Source organism: Mytilus edulis, chromosome 14 (genome assembly GCF_963676685.1).
Source record: "Mytilus edulis chromosome 14, xbMytEdul2.2, whole genome shotgun sequence".
NCBI classification, from domain to species: domain Eukaryota; kingdom Metazoa; phylum Mollusca; class Bivalvia; order Mytilida; family Mytilidae; genus Mytilus; species Mytilus edulis.
In genome coordinates, this window is record NC_092357.1 from 59,666,582 (window position 1) to 59,687,244 (window position 20,663).

At 33.4% G+C, this 20,663-nt stretch overlaps 1 protein-coding gene across 3 annotated transcripts in view; it reads right to left on the reverse strand.

Annotated features, from left to right (window-relative positions):
* Window positions 1-17,186, reverse strand: part of LOC139503747 (uncharacterized) — a 120,207-nt gene extending 103,021 nt beyond the window's left edge. For 2 of the 3 annotated variants that reach the window (XM_071293592.1, XM_071293591.1), the window contains exons 1-7: window positions 17,042-17,185; window positions 11,461-11,535; window positions 9,050-9,219; window positions 6,318-6,481; window positions 4,344-4,395; window positions 3,275-3,378; window positions 2,908-2,989 (exon numbers count right to left, since the gene is read on the reverse strand). In XM_071293592.1, coding sequence (XP_071149693.1) covers window positions 2,908-2,989; window positions 3,275-3,378; window positions 4,344-4,395; window positions 6,318-6,481; window positions 9,050-9,211 — 564 coding nt within the window. In that variant the 5' untranslated portion in view covers window positions 9,212-9,219; window positions 11,461-11,535; window positions 17,042-17,185. Of the gene's footprint in view, window positions 1-2,907; window positions 2,990-3,274; window positions 3,379-4,343; window positions 4,396-6,317; window positions 6,482-9,049; window positions 9,220-11,460; window positions 11,536-17,041 lie in introns of all 3 variants that reach the window. The other variant, XM_071293593.1, reaches the window with a different exon arrangement.
* Window positions 17,187-20,663: the final 3,477 nt, after the last annotated feature.

Sequence of the window (20,663 nt, forward strand, 5' to 3'; positions counted from 1 at the left end):
GCTGATGTTATGCTTTCAACTAATCAGCATAACCGTGGATTGACCGATCTATATAACCTTGGTTCTTCTGATCAAATAATCATGGAAGATCACCAGTTCAATGGAAGGTCACCTGATCAATAAACAAGTGGAAGATCTCCTGAGCAATATAATCGCGGTAGATCGCCAGATAGAAATACATCCAAGCTTAATACCTATCGATCAGCAACACCCTCACTAAGCTATAGATCATATAGTCCCTAAAGACAACGGTTAGCATCTCCACGGACAAATTCAAGAAATCCCGGTTATTTCAGACAACGGTCACCTTCACAAGGATTTGGAGCAAATCAAAGTGCCACCCCATCAATTGAGTCTTTAAACAGCAAAGGGTCGGGCCAGTAGGCAAACGCACGATTCCAAAGTCTATTAACCATGAAACATCACCTCATCATAAAATCGAACAGAGGCCCACGGCTTCGTCCGATATTGTCATCAGACAAATAATTTGAAAGAGCTTAGCAGTACGAGGTACTTAACATGACCAGAATGTAAGCATGATTGTGGACACTGCTGCAATTGTAATATTAGTTAATGAGAAATTATTTCCGGCAGAAAATGGAGATTTGGAGAACGTAACGCTAAGTGGTTTGGGTAAGCAGCTTGTTATTGGGAAGATTATTAAGAACGACTCTCAAAATTAATAGAGTAAACATACACTGGGGTGTGTGCAACGAGCCATTAACAGACGATGTTATACTTAGGCCAGATATTTTGGACACACTGAGGGCATGATAAACCTGAGTACTCCCACAATTACCATCAACAATAAAGTGATAAATGCGGCATTTGTTAACAGTGGAAACGAGATTTCAACTCAGCAAGTAACCATCACAGTTCCTCCAAACTCAAAAATGACTATTGCCAGGAGTGCATTTTAGGACCATGCTCGCTGAATAGTTGCGAATTGGTTTCGCACGTAATTGGAAAAAGAAATAGTTGTCACTTTACCATTTTGAATGATGACAATCGTCTCATCCGCCTTAAGAAAGGTACACCTATTGATTACATAGAATAATTTGACGATGTAGTGGGTACGGCAGATGAAAACGCGAGAAGTGACGTAAGACGCGGCATTGTAGAGACACGAGACAAGTGCCCTCGGATGAGTTACCCACTATTCCACCACATGTAACTGACATATATTAACGTTCAATCGACTCATTTCAACCTATTTCATTCCAACCATTAAAACTGAAAGCGTTTAAAGTACAATTACAATAACACGTTACATATTGATTAACATTTTGAATTTCACTATTTGTTTTTGTATATGTAGCCATATTTGCAAATGTATGTGTTATAGAAATAACCATTTTTTTTTATATTTTTAAATTAATTGTTAACAAATTCAACACCATGAAGTCCATTTTTAAAGAATCATTACTTTAATTTCCGAAATTATATAGAATACCTTTAGGACAATCTTGATATTTATACCGTTTTTCCGCCATCTTGAAAATGGCGGCCATATTGGATTTTTCAGAGTGGGTCCATAGCTAAAATCAAAGGGTATATAACCAAGAATTACTATGCAAAGTTTCATGCTTTCCTCATGAAGTGAGCAATTCTGCTCTATATTTGCACCAATCGGCCGGACTATAAGTAAACCCATGTCAGCTGCGGATTTGATGACCAAATAAACAGCTGCATGATAGCCTGTTGTCTTGTGTGTAGAGTTTTATGCAATAATCAAAAATAGTTTTTTAAATATGGCACGACATGTGAACCCCACCCCCTTTTTACAAAAACTCAACAACTCTAAAATAAAATTTTGAATCATCACCAAAAAGTATACAGATCTTTAGATTATTATAACTAAATAGTGTGTAAAGTTTTAAGCCATAATCATATATCGTTTTTGAGATACAACACGACACATGTGAAAACAAGAATGTGTCCACAGTACACAGATGCCCCACTCGCACTATCATTTTCTATGTTCAGTGGACCGTGAAATTGGAATAAATTCTCTAATTTGGCATTAAAATTAGAATGATGTTATCAAAGGGAACATGTATACTAAGTTTCAAGTTGATTGGACTTCTACTTTATCAAAAACTACCGTGACCAAAAACTTTAACCTGAAATTTGCACTATCATTTTCTATGTTCAGTGAACCGTATAATTGGGGTGAAAACTATAATTTGGCATTTAAATTAGAAAGATCATATCATAGGGCACATGTATACTAAGTTTCAAGTTGATTGGACTTCAACTTCATCAAAAACTACCTTGACCAAAAACTTTAACCTGAAATTTGCACTATCATTTTCTATGTTCAGTGAACCGTAAAATTGGGGTCAAAACTATAATTTTGCATTTAAATTAGAAAGATCATATCATAGGGCACATGTATACTAAGTTTCAAGTTGATTGGACTTCAACTCCATCAAAAACTACCTTGACCAAAAACTTTAACCTGAAGCGGGTCAGACGGACGAACGAACGAACGAACAGACAGACAGACGGACGAACGGATGCACAGACCTGAAAACATAATGCCCCTCTACTATCGTAGGTGGGGCATAATAAAAACACCCCTCTATTTTAGTTACAAAGTCCTGTAATTCAAAAGGTTTTAATCTTATTTTCATCAAAAATTATACAGATCGTTTGAACATCATAAGAAACAACTATTTTAAGTTTCAAGAAATTTGTATAAGTTGTTCTCAAGTTGTGGTGCGACATGCTTACAATGGACGGTTGGACGCCAGACATTTGTATACCCTAATAGATGCCGTCAAAATTTTGACATCCATATAAAAAAAAGCAAAAGTGCATCAAACAAAATGACCATCATTCAATGCAAAATTTCCAATAACTTATTTGTTCATGTTTGTGTACTACAAAATGTCTATATCATACCTCTGCTCCACTAATCTTCCATTTCTGTAGAACTCCAACACCTCCGACATATACATCATCTGTCTCTCTGTTGTAGGCCATACTGTGAAATAAACCACACAATTATAAAATCAAACTTTTAATTCTTTTCATATGAGTTGAATCACTTGCATTTCTGGTAAAATAAAAACTGTAGTATATATGTAGGCCAAACTGTGAGCCAAGGACTCTGTGTTGAAGACTGTACCTTGACCTATAATAGTTTACGTTTATAAAATTGTGACTTCGGATGGCGAGTTGTCTCATTGGCACTCATACCACATCTTCCTATATCTACATACTGTGAAAATGCAAATGTATAGGTGACCACTATATGAAGTTGACTTACCATCGGACGGTGGTCAGACATTGTTGAGACCATGATTCTGTACAGTTTGAGTGGACATCAGTGTACATTCTCATTACAAGATCAGAACAAAAGCACATGTAAGTCTACAATATACAATTTATATATTAGTAACTGTGGATTTATAATTATTCATGCAATATCAATTTTCTCGGATTTCTTGGTAACAGATGAACATTGAATTAAAATTCTAAACAAAGTGCACATATTGATCCTTTCAAATAAAAATCACACACTTAGGTATAAAATAATTATAAATCTACCAAAAATTGTTCTTCAGATGTTTATAAAAACTGTTAGATATTCATACATGTATGTTTATTTAATCAAAGTGCTTGAAAGCACTGAACGGTTAAGAATGCTTCAATTTATCAGTGGGAAGTAAAATTAAATATTGCATTGGTTGTTACTGATTTAACAGCTATTCTAGACAAAGGAAGATAACTTCAATTTTTAAAGATGAGGTTAAACAATGAAATGATTTATACTTTTAGAACAGGTATTAGCTATAGATTCCTGCACCTTCCAAAAGTTATGTAATTTTTTTGACAAGTGTACATCATTTTGTGCCTTGAATATCTGAGCATATACAGTGAAACCTGTTTAAACCGAACCTCTTCAGGACTTAAGATTGTGTTCGGTTTTGACCGATGTTCGGTTTTATCAGGTTCACAACGCATACAATTTGATATGACGGTGCTTTAGAAAATGTTTTGTTTATACAGGTTTTCGGTTTACGCAGGATTCGGTTTAGCCAGGTTTCACTGTATTACATCATTAAATTTCTGGAAATGTTCTTGGATAGGATGTATATAATGTTATGATCAATGCACTATATTTTGGTGTAGCAAAAAGGTAATGATAAATCTTGGAAGATTTAGATATCACGTCAGTCCCATTTATAAGGTTTTGATTGCATTTAATGCAATCTTTACCTAAAAATTCCTAAATAGAGACAGGACTCATCAGTGCCATTGAAGGGTAAAAGTACCAGTTATGCCTCCTAATTAGGCCTTATCAACTATAATTATTTTATATACTTCAGCCTTACCCTGTGTTTAGGTATAAATAGGAAAGCCTTTACTTCACCAGTGATGTTAAACCTAAAAAATATATCAATACAACATTACTTAGAGCAGCCTTATCAAAAGAAAAAACTGTTTTTCAGAGTTGCCACCCTTATCACAAATACAGTTCATGATAGGTGATCTGGGCTACTTGTATTCTCCAGACTTAGGTAATAGTTTAGATAAGATCGTTAAAAAATACCTTGTAGACGTAATGAATGAACGTTCTTTTCAAATTGATAAGATTTCCAATGTATAATATCTTGAACTGTGTGTGAACGTTTTTAGTTTTAAGTTTGATTGTTTTTAATCTTTATTTATATGCATAAATACTTTAAAATCTTAAATAATTAGTGATAAATTGTTAATGTTCATGAAAAAGTATTTTAATTGTCACTGTAATGTACTTTTACGAAATAACCAATTTATTATGATATTTTAGCGTTAATGTATTTATAAGACTTATAAAGCCTTTTGCAAGTATCTTATATCATTTTTACTACATTTTTACAATCATATAATGTAGTTTGTAAATACTATGATGTGCATGTTTGATGACGCAGGTGTCAGTACACCGCTGGCGCTTGCCCCCGTTGTAAAGGGGTAGTTTCACAATAAAAAATATATATATATACAACAGTTATATATAAAAGTAACAGGGCATGTGGTTTATAAGTGTTTCTCGTTTCTTTTTTTTATATATAGATTAGACCATTGGTTTTCCCGTTTGAATAGTTTTACACTAGTAATTTTTGGGGCCCTGTATAGCTTGCTGTTCGGTGTGAGCCTAGGCTCTGTGTTGCAGGCCGTACTTTTACCTATAATGGTTTACTTTTATAAATTGAGACATATATATATATATATATATATATAGTGTCTTTGTCCATGAAATTTTGTCAACTTATTTTGGACAATATTTCACTATTAAATTCTGCCATGACAATATATTTTCAATGAAATACAGTCTATTTTTAATACTTTTCATGAAAAGTATGTGTGTAACCAAAAATGGCTGCATAAATTAATTATGGCTTTATGCAAGTTTGTTTAATAATGCAAATGTGGAAATATGTCCTTCTTTGGACATAATTTCATAGATAGGGACAACATTTCAATATTTCATATGAAAATATTTTGCTTAACATTTTCACCTTAACTATATTAGTATGGGCTTACTGGGTCCATGCAAGCCTAAATTGGCTTAAATGATATTTTCTATTTATATGTCACTAAATCATTGTACATTGGTAATTTCAGAATCAAGTGAACACTTAGGGAGCTACCATTTGATTTTTATGGGGGGCTAGGATGAAATTTGAAAAAATAGGCAGGACCGGAGTTTTGAGTAAAAATAAAAGGCAGGATGAGACACTTGCAAAAAATAAAAGTCAGGCAACAATTTAGGTAAAAAAAAAGGCAGGATAAAGTAAAAAAAAAAAAAAAGGCAGGACCAAACAGAGTGAAAAATAAAAAGGCAGGACAGAGATGACAGCTGAAAAAAAATGCAGTACAAAATTTTTCATCCTAGCCCCCCCCCCCCCCCCCCCCCCCCCCCCATAAAAATCAAATGGAAGCTCCCTTAGGATGGTATCGGTAAATTAAATGTTTTGCTTAGTTGTTGATTCAGTGAGCCCATAATTCTTATAACTCATATCAATCCATCATTTTACAAACTGTTACAGCCAATTGCATCGAGAGTGTAGGTAAAGGTAATATCTGTGGTTAGCTTGCTTGCTAGCTGAACCGTGAAGTTGTTATTAGGTAAGGTATACCACCCTCCTTTTGAAGTAGTCTAGTCCTGCAGACAGAGATAGATTGGTTATCTGTTGGACTAGTCTATTCTAAAAGGAGGGTAGTTTACCTAATGTAATAATGACTTCACGGTTCAGCTAGCAAGCAAGATTAACAAAGATACTTACACACTCAACGTAATCAGCCGTATTAACAAACAAACTTACCTTTGGTTCTCACATTTGGCTCCAGGCTCCACTGATTTCAGGGTCCAAACACCAAGCTGATCCTGAGTTCCAAGTCTGTAGTGAGACACAAAATTCTCTCCTATGTTGGAGGTAAAATGGGTCATACATTTGATGTGAGCTGGATGCCGTAAGGTGTGATAAAGCTGAAGGTTAAATAAATGGTTTTATCAAAAATATCAAATAAATAGATAAGAGAAATAAGACATGTAAGACACAAATTGTAGCTTTTACCACAACAAATCTGGCTAGTGAAAAATAAGTTGTGTCATTCTTGCATAATTTCTGATCAATCTTATTTCAAGATTTAACATTGAAAGACCTACAGATAGTTGATTTTTATTTGTAAACATATTTACACTAAAATCTTATTATGCTTATGGGATAACTCAAACTAAAAGTTTCTATAACTTGAACATCTATTCCAATTTTTCATTATTTTTTCCTTAAACTAAGTACTAAATACCATCATTCTTATGATATACAGTCGACTCTCGTTATGTCGAAGTCAGCCGGACCAGAGAAATTTTTCGAGATACACGTAGTTCGACTCAAACGAACACCGGAAGTTCGACAATCTAAGGGACACAACTCTTGCTTAGCTTGGTAAAGCTAAAATAAATCCGGGTGAATATGATAAGGGGATCGATATTCTAGTATCAGATCGATGTATTTGTATGTCACAGTCTTTTATTATTATAATGACTGTTATTTTTACTTATTCAAATGTTTCAATTAAAAAAAAAATCCTATGGCTTTTCCAAGAGAGTAATTTCCAATCGACAGTTTCGTAATTCAGGTCGCTAATAGCTGACAAAATTGTTTATTCTCGGATACAAGAGATTTAAGAAAATTTTGATTTCTATTCATTTTGTTTTATCTCACTCTTTGTTTTCAAAAGAACATATAATAAGATTAAAGACGCCGTTTGAGTAGTTTTTAGGTGATCATCAACGGAAGCCATACTCCTCACTTTATACACACCCAAGCTCATTAGTGTAAATCACAAATTAATTGTTTTGTAAACAATTAAAATACTTTTTCATGAACATTAACAATTTATCACTAATTATTTATAAAAATTCTACAAAAGATAATCTTAGGAAAACACTCATGGAAATAGCATGTCATAAATCAATACAGTGGTCAGTGACCGGAAATTTAATTACACGTGTATTGTCAGATTAACTCTTCAATCCATTTAAATCCCGGAGGTCATGTTTTGACATAGGTGTATTAGTTCGAGATAAAAAATGATTTTTGAATGCTTTTGTTAACCTTGGGACCGTAAATTTAGTTCGACTCAACCGAAATTTCGACTCATCCAATTTCGACTCATCAGGAGTCGAATTACATACTTTTGTATGGAATAAAGTTCGGGACCACGTGAAAACTTCGACTCATCCGAAATTTCGAGTCAACCGAGTTCGAGACAACGAGAGTTAACTGTACATATTCAAACAGACCCAATGAGCAAGACATAAGGGTATATATGATATGAGATAAATAAACAAGAATGTGTCCCCAGTACACGGATGCCCCACTCGCACTATCATTTTCTATGTTCAGTGGACCGTGAAATTGGGGTCAGAACTCTAATTTGACATTAAAATTATAAAGATCATATCATAAGGAACATATATACTAAGTTTCAGGTTGATTGGACTTCAACTTCATCAAACCTACCTCGACCAAAACCTTTAACCTGAAACTGGACAGACGAACAAATGAAAGGACGGACGGATGAATGGACGGACGCAGACCAGAAAACATAATGCCCCTCTACTATCGTAGGTGGGGCATAAAAAGGCAGCTTGAACTAATATTAGATACTTATATGACATGTTACACTATTATTCACTGGATGCATATTTTCATTTTCAATAATTTCCTAAACAGAATCATTTCAAATCATTGCATTAAGGATGTACAGTGACCCATAGATGTTAATTTCTGTGTCATTTTGGTCTCTTGTGGAGAGTTGTCTCATGACAATCATCCACATCTTTTTTTATATACCGTAGGTGAAAATAAATAAATCAAGAATTTTAAATACTATAAGTTGGAAGATCATTAGTTAAGGATCAAAATAAGCTAAACATACATACATGACAAAGGATAGGAGCTCCTTTTCAATATATTTGATTTTTAAAATATGGTGCGAAAAAGCTGACGCTGACCTTATATTTACATTGGTATTATTTGGGTTGCAAATCAAATGAAAGAAATATAAGAATCTGTTTAAATTTTTGTAAATGACCTTTTATGACCTATTAAGTCATACATTGTATATGTAAAGATAAATAGGTGTAATGGGGTAAAATATCTTACCTTGTTTTATGGGGAAAAACACCAAGGAGTCTGAACCTGACACAAATTCCAAAACCTCTCCTAAGTACATCCTTACAGCCGATTGCATTGAGTGAGTAGGTAAAGGTAATATCTTTGGTTAGCTTGCTTGCAAGCTGAACCATGAAGTCATTATAAGATTAGGAAATATACCCTCCTTTAAAATAGAATAGTCTGACAGATAACCAATCTATTTGTCTGTAGGACTAGGCTTCTTCAAAAGGAGGCCAGGGTAGTATACCTTACCTTATAATGACCTCACGGCTCAGCTAGCAAGCAAGCTAACCAAAGATATTACCTTTATCTACAAACTCAATGCAATCAGCTGTAATTATAAAATGCTGTATACTTATTCCAATACAAACCTGTGGGCCGTAGTATAGGGTCATACTGTCATCAAATTTCTCCACATTTTTCAGCATTTCACCAATGTCTCCCTGCACCTTATCCCAATTTTTCAATTTATCCCATTTACCCACTTCAAGCTCCATCTTTTCTTCCTTAATGGAGCTATCGACAATCTTCATGGTGCAATCTACAAAAAAAAAAACAGCATTTTACTTTTATGATCAATTAATTATTGCTTGTTCAACATGCAGTGGCAAACATTTCATGTACATTCAAGACAAGAACAAATTAACAATAAATACATAAGGTAGATCCTGTAAGAGGCGGTTTGGTAAATGAAGGTCAGGGAAATTTTTACTGCAAAATGAGGGTACTGTTAATTCAGAAATTATTGCGTGCATTTATTATTGCATTTATTGCAATTTTAAGACTTAAATGTGATTTAAATTTTTACGATTTTGAGAAAAATACTGTTAAATTCATATAAAATATTTCAAAATGCAAGGTTAAATTATTGCATTTACAACTCTGTCGCATTTTTCGCATTAATATAAACATTGCAATAATTAACAGTACATTGAAAAGACTTGTATGAAGATTTTGCCCTATAAAAGGTCAGCTACAGACCCCTTTCAATTTGAAGCAAGGGTTCTTAACATTAAAAGACCTTAACATTTTTGATGTGAGGTGTAAGATTTATTATCTGACCATCTGCGGCTGAATACTTACAAGTACATTACAAGCATTCAAACAGACACCCCACTTTGGCAAGGGTTTTATTGGTAATTGCAAGAAAACGGAAGTGATCATTTTTCTGTTCCCTCATCCCATTTGGGGGCCACTTGACTTTGACGTAATGTACACATACAGTCCAGCTATCACGGATTCACCAAAACATGCGATTCCATGATGGAAATTAGTTAAAGATCGCTGATTTCGGTGATGGGGACGCATTTAAAAGATCACGACTTTTTACCTAAATAATATCCAAATTGGTCCGGGAAGTCCATGATGACAGTCGATTTACGGGATAAAGCAATTCCTTTACTGATGCTAGCTGATACATTGTACTTTTGTAGGTATCATCTTTTTAAAGTGATGTTTGGTTCCAACAGGAATATATGTATATTATGGCATTGTTCATAACAAAAAAAAGTTTCAAGTGAAAAAAGAACCTAACTACTGTAAACCAACTAATTTTCGCGAGCGATTTATTTTGCGCGACTTAAAACGAGTAGAACAATAACACGAATATAAATCGTGGCAAATATGTATAACTTGGATCTTTCATTATTTAACTACATCAAGTAAATTTGAAAATCGCGAAATTAAATCGCCGCGAAATTGACTAGAAAGGGCTTAACGCAAAATAAAGTATCCGCGAAAATAATTTGGTTTACAGTATATGTTGACTTTCACAATAGATATAGAAAGATGTGGTATAAGTGCCAATGAGACAACTCTCCATCCAAGTAACAAGCCTGTTTGAACGTGAGTGAAATAGTAGATATTTTTCCACAGTAACTCACATGGACTTGACAGCATGCAGAAACAAACATTTATAAATTAAACTTAAATCCACATTGTCTGAAAATTTTAAAGTTGCTGTACTATGGAAAGTTTATATTTCAAATTCGAACCAATAGAACAGACATTTCTTAAACATATTTAAAGACCTTCTTAAATCTTTAAATAGACTAAATCTACACACTGTTTGAAAGTTAAAAGTTGTTGTACTACGGAAAGTTTATATTTCAAATTCAAAGCAATAGAACAGATATTTCTTAAACATATATTTAAAAGACCTTCTTAAATCATTATACAGACTAAATCTACATGTACACACTGTTTGAAAGTTAAAAGTTGTTGCACTACGGAAAGTTTATATTTCAAATTCAAACCAATAGAACAGACATTTCTTAAACATATCTAAAGACCTTCTTAAATCATTATACAGACTAAATCTACACACTGTTTGAAAGTTAAAAGTTGTTGCACTACGGAAAGTTTATATTTCAAATTCAAACCAATAGAACAGACATTTCTTAAACATATCTAAAGACCTTCTTAATCATTATACAGACTAAATCTACACACTGTTTGAAAGTTAAAAGTTGTTGCACTACGGAAAGTTTATATTTCAAATTCAAAGCAATAGAACATCCATTTCTTAAACATATTTAAGGACCTTCTTAAATCATTATACAGACTAAATCTACACTTTTAAAATACTGTACATACAGAAATTATTGCATGCATTTATTATTGCGATAATATCATTTTGGACTAAAATGTGATTTTAATTTGTGAAATTGTGAAAAATCCTGTTTAATTCATATAAAAAATAACAAAATGGGAGTAAAAATTATTGCGATTATGACCCTCTCGAATTTTTCGCAATAATAAAAATATCATTTATAATACTAACTTCAGCCTTCACAGAATAAATACTCCATGTTTAGGAAAAAACATCTGTAGCTCCGAAAATAGACCAACATCCAATCTGTCGACAGAAATAATATATGTAAATGTTAATATGTATTGTGACCTATTTAAGGTTAAAACTTTTAAACATTACAGACAGAACAAGCAATGAATTTGGATATGCATTGAAAAAGGCCAAGTTAAAAAATTATACATGTTACATGAACTTATTTTTAAAGGTTGTTCTTATGTTATATTGGTACACCACTATACCAGATTAGAGGGAAGGTTTGGCCATGACAAACTTGTTTAAATCCCACCACTTCTGTATGTGCATGTCCCCAAGTCAAGAGCCTGTATATCTGTGATTCTTTGTTGCTGTATAAAATAATAGTTTTTTGAATTATTGATTTGTACAAAAATAATAGTTTTATTTTTTGGATACATATTGGCCATTAAATATCCTTATCCATATTTCAGAATGGTAGGCTGTTGTCACAATTTAAACATTTTTTTTTATTCATAGCCTTTAAGATTAAATATCAAGGATTAACAGGATTACAGGATTAACATTTGATCTCATTACAAATTATATGTAGTACAGTAATACCCTTTACCTAATCTAATATTTCATTCAAATTTCTGAATTATGTTTAAAGGAAAATTAGAGTACATGTATAAGACTAGCAGCAGAGAAGACTGATCATTTACGATAGAGATGTTTTATAAGGATATGTTCCTTATGTCGTAACTACTAGTACTACATGTAAAGGAGTTCTACAATTAATTATGTCCACCCTCTTGTATGGTCAACATCTAATGGCCGCAATTTATTGGGATATTCAATCTTGAGATGTTGACCATTTATTGGGGTCAAAAAAATATGTTGATGATTTATCTAACCATGTTACCTGTTGAAATTAATCGGGGTTGAAGTTTTCAGATTGTATGTTTCATTAAAATTACCTATACAGGTACATGTAACTCAGGTTTCTTATAAAATTGACATTTCACCTTTCCCTTTTCATGAATGTGACCTCTCACATTAGACTATTTATTGGATTAGTAATAACTAGAGCAACATAACGAGTGCTACATGTGGAGCAGGATCTGCTTACCCTTCCGGAGCACCTGAGATCACCCCAAGTTTTAGGTGGAGTTCGTATTGCTTAGTCTTTAATTATCAATGTTTTGTCTTGTGTACTATTATTTGACTGTTTGGTTTGGTTTTTTTTTAGCCATGGTGTTGTCAGTAATTTTTTTCAATATTTGAGATTGACTGTCCGTCTGGTATCGTTCGTCCCTCTTTTGTAAATTTTTCTAGCAAAACTCAAAAAGTACTTTCAATTCAATTCAAGGGAGAAATTATTTGTGATATAAGTTCCACTGGAACGTTTTTCACAGAAATAAATTTTGGCTCACATATGAATGGGGTACCCTAGTCCAAATAATTATGATGTCTTGGAAGGCTATTTTAAATATTTGCTTTGACGCCTTCCAGCGTAAGGCGTCAAAGAAAAATAATATAATAGCCTTTCAAGATGTCATAATTATTTGGACTAGGGGTACCCCATATATACATGCCAATATGACTATTGACTGTAATGTATTCAATTTGGTTAAATAAAACAGGGTTCGAAATAAGCGCTATCCCGCTTGCCCGAGGCAAGTAAAATCTGCAGCGGGCAAGTGAATCCCATCACATAGTTGTCCGCCGGGCAAGTTGAAATTTTGTGTTTGTGTTTCATTCTATCATGTCAATTAATATAATAATATATGCAATAGGTCTCAACCATTAATTGTTAATGAATTTGTGCCAATAAAATATTTGTATTTGTATAACTATGTCAGACGTAATTTTCTACGATGTACAGTGTGTATTATTGTATTACTATTTTCGTCATCTTTATTTATTTCATATGCGCATGCCAGGAAAATCGTAAACATCGTAGTTTATCCCGAATAATTCTATTGGTCAATTCCTATGCGTAAGCCAATGAGCGCCGGCGTTTTAAAATGTTCAATCGCACCTGCTCGAGGATTTCCGCTACTAATCGTGAAAGGAAGTCGATACAACGATCCAATCAGAACGCGTTTTGCAAACGACTTTTGAGTTGATTTTAAAAATGAAAGTAGAAAGAAAATGGAACATTTTTTAGTAAATTTTGTCCCCCCTTAAAACTTAAAGAATCCAAAGTCAACAGGGTTGAGCAACAAAAAAAATATGAAGAGGGAAATAGAAAACGCAAATTTTTAACAAAATGGCTGGATGAATTTATCATTTAAATGGCTGAAATTTTTTGTCACTTTTTTTTGTAAAAGTAAAAGTTTTTGTTTAAAAAAGGGTGTATGGAAACTTGAAATCATCTGCCAGGAGAGGTCTAGAATGCAGGATTTGGCACCATTCATCCCAGAGCTTCTGCGGGCCTTAAGTGGCCCCCAGACCCCTCGCCATAAGCGCGACAAGCTACGCTCGTCGGCGCGGATGGCTTTGCCGTCCGCATTACTCGGGCAAGTTAACAGAAACAAGGGCAAGTTAATCTAGATATTGACTTGCCCTTTGGGCAAGTCAATGGTCTTTTTTTATTTCTACCCCTGTAAAAGATAAATATTTTACTGCTTATGTGACCATATGTAGCTATAGAACTAGATTTGATGAAGGACAATAAAAAATTGGCACTGGCTACGGTTACATGGAAATTTAACAATAATAAAAATATTATTGTTACATTGGAGACTAATTGCCGGAATGCAAAGTTGGGTGAGGAACCGATTAATTACAAATGTAACAATAATTACTGAGGCTACGGTTACATTACGTTATTGTTACATGAAAAACAGCAATGTACGCTAGTTTGATTAAACTTAAATCTTCTGTAGTTGTATTGCTTCATTCTTTCATATGTACTAAACAATACTTGTAATTTAATACTGATAAATAATAAAATATTATTATTCAACAAATGGGCGCTGACTGACCTAAGAGGGGGCCCGCTCCAGTCATGCTTCAATGATTCCCTATATAATCAACCAACTTTTTCCCACGAAAGGGGGTACCCGGGCCCCCCCCCCTGGATCCGCCTATGGAGTGTGACTGTCAAAGGCGTAAAATATTGTTCAATGGTTTCACTTTTTTAAAGTATTTAACTGCACACCTACTCTTATTACTGTCATTATACCAATTTTGTTTATGGTGAAAAAAATAAAACTTGGGATGCGTTTTAAAAGAAACTGAAACAATATCAAGACATACATTTCATACAGCTTTATAACTTGACGCAAATTGATAATCAAAAGCAAAGTTTGCTAACTGTAACTTAAATACTAACTTAAATTCTGTATGTACACGTATCCGTGAAGGACGTAATTTCGTTCATCAAAAATGCGTCGGACTTTAAAACAACTTACTGGATTTGTAGAAATTGTTATTGTAAATAAAAAATTACAGTAAATAAATTGTATGTTATAAATGTATGTAATAAATGTCCTCAACTTTTTTTTTTAGTACATATTACTAGTCTCATCGTACATTGCTTTTTTTTTCATGTAACAATAACGCAATGTAACCGTAGCCTCAATAATTATTGTTACATTCGTAATTAAACAGGTCCTTACCCAACCATGCATTCCGGCATTTAGTCTCCAATGTAACAATAATATTTTTATTATTGTTACATTTCCATGTAACCGTAGCCAGTGCCTAAAAAATTTGGGCTCATTTGAAACTTATAGAAGCAGAAATGGGAAGTTTAATGCTGGACAAAAAAGGCATTCCTACCCTCATTCAACAATATTAACGGATTAAGGTTCAGCCTTTAATACTTATGGGGTTTTAACCACACATCAACTAGTAAGGGGTGGATAGATCAATAAGATCAATGATATAGATTTTTTTAACTTTATACATCATTTTGTGTCACAGAGAGAGTCCCGATGTTTTTCATAAGTAAAGATAATTAAAATGTCCTTTCTATACATTATATTTACTAAATAATGTCAGTGTCAGGGTCCTACTAAAATGCGCCCGGGAGCGCCCGGGTGAAGAAAAAGCGCCCGGAGAAAAGAAAAAGCGCCCGGGGAAAAGAAAAAGCGCCCGGGGAAGAAAATATAGCGCCCGGGGAAAATATAAAAAATATTTTATTGGCACGAGACAATTTTGTGTCGATGAAATAAGTTATGAACATTGTTTTTTTTTTTAAATTTTAGACAATTATTTTGCAAATTCAGATAATAGATATTTGTAATAAAGCACAAAAACAAGTATGAATGTTTCAATTTTAACAATAATATATGAATACTGTTTCGAGAGACAGACAATACTCGGGATCACAGTTTATGCGGAAGATTTATAAAATGTAAGACATCAAAAGACATGTTTTTCAAAAACGATATCAAAATGAAAAATGTAAAAAAACAACTTAAATTTCACTGAAAAATACTAATTTAAACAAAATTAAAAGAGTTACACATAATAAATCAGCAAATAAAGCAGTACTATACATGTACCGTAGTTAAAACAAGGGTACAAAGAGCAGGAGTTTGGTTTAAATTTAAAACTTAGCATTAAAACCCTGATAAGCAAATCCATTGAAACAGTTTAAGTTTTATACTCATGAAGTATATATAAAAAGATATAATAAATCTGTATCAGTATCTGCATAAAAAAGTGTTCACCATGCATGCAGTTGCGAAAATATAACACCTCGGGCACTGATTATTTTTAAAAAACAAAATATACGTTTTAATCGAGGACAATATCGTTCATGATTCTTGTAAATACTTTTATTTAAGAATTGAATGCTTCTTTTTGTATCTTTATTGGGGTGTAAAAGCGTTGACCGAAGTACATTTTGTATGAAGCGCGGAAGCGCTTCATTCTAAAAATGTGCGCACGGTCAACGCTTTTACAACCCTATGAAGTTACAAAAAGAAGCATTCAATACTTATAATTACATTTTTTAGCTAGGATCACGAAAACACGATTTACATCAAGTTTTTATTTACTTTACCTGTGCACTTTATTATGAGACCTCGTGTCATCATGAATGATAAGTTTTATTGTGTGATTCAACTGCTTAAGGAACAACACGTGATGTGCAGTTAGCTAATCAGAATAACGTATTATAATGAAACATACATCTAATGTAATTATTTATATTTATTTACTTACTTATATACCATTCTGAAATCAAAATGTAAAAGTGCAACAACACAGTCACTTTAGATGTAGCATCGTACATATCCCCATTTATATTAAGGAAAAAACAAGCAATGATTATTTTTTCAGGAAAAAAAATATTGTTATAAAATATTATTATATTATAATTTTCTTCTCCGGGCGCTAATTTTCCTTCTCCGGGCGCTTTTTCTTTTCCCCGGGCGCTTTTTCTATTCCCGGGCGCTCTCGGGCGCTCCCGGGCGCTTTTTAGTAGGACCGCAGTGTCACGACTGTAAATTGTGTTGTTTGTAATGTTAGGTGCAAACTAATTTTGCTGAGAGACGTGGCCGACTTTATCCTACAATTTCAAGATAATTATATCATGTATATAGACAACTCGGTGTTTGTTGATTAAATACTTTAGTACCCCATGTCCCGTCATAATTTTCTTTTGTTTCATTTATTTCTGCTGCTCACAACATCCATGATTAGCTGCTACATTTTCAGTCTCTGTGCTGCTGATGCAAATGGAAGTTGTCTTTTATTGAAAAGATGGCGGGAGATTGTGACGTTGCGAGGGTACGCACTGAAACCCGGACCGGACCGGACTCCGGACCCGGACTCAAGTATGAAACCCGGACCCGGACCCGGACCGGACGCCGGACCCGGACTGGATACCGGACCCGGACTGTGGGTTTTTTACAACTTTTTTGTTTTTTTAGATTACTGTCATATAATAAGTAAAGGTATAATTAAAAAAAAAAATCCACATTCTGATCGCAAAATTGAACAAAAAAGAGTAAAGTAAATTAAGGAAGAGATATATAATAATTCGTTTGTCGTTATTGTTTAATGGAAATTAATAAAATCTTTTTATTATCAATGATACAAATTAAATTCTTTTAATAGGAAGAGTGCAGCTCGGTATACCGTGCAGCTCTTATGACTCAATGTATTACTTCTATAAATGATATATGACGGAAAATTTCTACCTCTTCATAAACATATATCGAAATTTTTCGAATTTATACGGACTGTATATAAATATACTAAATTATTTGTTTAATTGAAAGATTTTTTTTTCTCACTTTTTGCTTTTCCTTTATTCATTTCTCTGTTTGTTAAATTATTCGATAGTCATCGGAAAAATCAATAAACGACATTTAAGCAGCGATCAACCATGTAATACACAATCTTGAACAGGTGAGTCCGGACTGTGACCTGACATGACCCCGGACTAGTTTGAAGTTTACTATACCTGCGTGTATTGCATTACGAGATTAACTGTATGTAAACTGTTTATTGTCGTAAAGTATATTGACGGGACCTTTGATCAAGCATGTCATACATAAAAAAAATATAAGTTATTTATCCGACATTTAACGAAAAAATTACATGTAATAGACGAGTCCGGATGGTGACCTGAAGTAACCCCGGACTAGGTGTATTCGCAAACTATAGACATCGATAGAGATATGAACTTCACAAATTATTTGATGAAACGAAATTTTATCCTTTTTATTCATTCAACTTTTTGCACCGTATACAAAGGAAGATGATGCAAATTGATCATGAGTACTCGACAGAAAGATAGACCGCACAAGAAACCATTGGAAACGTTCACGTCCGTTGATGGAATTGAAGAGAATTGGGTCTGAATCATATGACTTATCGTGTAAGTTCAAAGGTTGTAAGGAGGCACACGAGATACAAGAATGCACGGACTAAGACAACTCACAGAGAGATATATAGTTTACCAGAGAGAAATTCTTAAAGTATAGATTTTCATACTCAACGGCCCTTTTCAGGGCCGACCTAAATATTTCAAAAAGACGTTTGAATGTTGTCAGATAATGAGTTTAGCCAATTGCAACTAAGTTTTATAGTTTGTTAATTTGTTGTGCTTTACCATCTCTGTCCAAGATTTGGGGGTTTGATGCCCGCTAACATCATTAACCCCATCGCATTCTTTTTGTTCATGGTCCTAAGTTTAAAGCCTGCAATTCAGTAGTGGTCGTTGGTTCACTGCTGTTCTTAAATGTATTGTTATAAATAATGTTGTAAGTTTGGTCATGGGTCCGGGGTTGAAGCCGACTTCAGAGTATGGGTTTTCTCATTGATAAAAATCGCACGGTTGCACATGATCGCTTATACATCACTTTAGGTTGAATTAGGGTGGATAGTCTTAATTTCCCAGACAAAATCATACCATAATTACTTATTTTATATGGCATTTTATAAAAACAGCAAGTGCATGGAAAAAGAAATCTTGCGGTTCTACAACAAAAACCCAAAGTTAACGCACACATTAATATTGGATAAATACTTCTTTCGTAAAGGTGTTACCCTGAGTAATTACTTATGTCTAAAATTAAAAAAAAAAGACAAAAGGAAGGAAATTATGTCCTTGATACCCCCTTTTTTTTACGCATGACAACTTTTTTCCGTTTTATACTTTTATAGAATTCTGTTGTTTCTATCTCTCATTCTGCGACATTGAATAATTTGTCCTTATTCTATTAGCTTCCAAATATGTATATACAGCAAAGGGAAAGTATTATCATATTCATTCCAACGAGATCCACACACGGAGTCTTGCCACAGCGTGTAATTTTAAGAAATTATTCTTTATAGTGTCAAGTATAAATTTGCTTCACATTGTATTTTTCAAAATCAGGATCTTTTTAAATATATAATCATAACTTTTGCTACGCTGCATCTAATGGTTTGTAATGTAAGTTATGATACTCAGATTTAAAATTATAATTATTCCTATTAAACAGAAGACAATTGAAATTGAACAACGACCAATAGCAGATAACCTTAAGTAAAATAACAAAATTAACGAAATCAAATAAAAATGCACCCAACGAAAGGAAAGCAATTGCCGGATCCCTGATTTGGTATTAAGACAGGTCTTCATTTATAGTACACTAAGACTTGATGCAATACATATACTGTATGATATTCTCAATTTTTCATGTGCAATGACTTATCATCGTGTGCCCATACACTTATTCAGCATGCACTACCTTTCATAACATTCCTTAACTTCGGTTGAGTTGTATTAATATGTGTTTGGTTGGTTTTCATGTATCGTATGTTTATAAGGATGTGGTATCGTGTACATGTGACAATTCCTGCTACATATAATCGTTACTTTTGGAAGGTTGATCGTCTGGTTTTTCCGTCTCCCTTTAACTTCGTGAAAAATATTTCTAATATATACAAGACCTCTCTATTTTCAAAAGGACGTGAACTTTCCCCATTTCAGGAGTAGCCGACGGTCTCATTAGTCGACACTTCGGCAAATGTTCGGTGATGCTTTTACATGTTTGTGTCTGAGGAAATAATTTATTTTGTCTTGTGTTTAAGTGAATATCAATTATATTTTTTATGAACATTTTTTTTTAAATGTAATGTTTGCAAAATAATACTGAGAATTGAAATTGGGCAACAGTATATCACTTATTGAATTACTAAGGATTATGTTATCCCAGGCATTAATATACGACTTTAGTCATATTTGGCACCTTTGATAACTACTGATACATTGTCCTCACGTATGTTTCTTATCATAATTTCGCATACTATTTCTGATGGTTCACCATGCAATTCAATCGAATAGATCTTTGAAATTCTTATAATCTGTATTAGTATCGTGACAAGCTTTCCTTTGGTGTGATTTTTACGTTTTTTTCACACGATAGAGTATTTTTGTAAACAACTTATGTATGAAAGTAACTTGAGATGTGATATGATTCCCGGTGATGTGATCAATTGATTAACTGATTTCGTTTAAGTAACACAAAAGAGTACAACTGGGACTCTTAATATTTGAACTATAAACCTGATTTTAGGAAATCAAGAAATAAAGAAGCGTGTAGTAAAACGAACAGTAGAACTCATATTTGATCCATAACAGAACATTTACAGACCTCGGTAAAAAACTGAACTGAATATATAATAAATACTTGAATAAACTCAGAAAAAAGAACAGATCATGACAACAGATAACACGATCATCCTCATGGAATAAATATTGTATT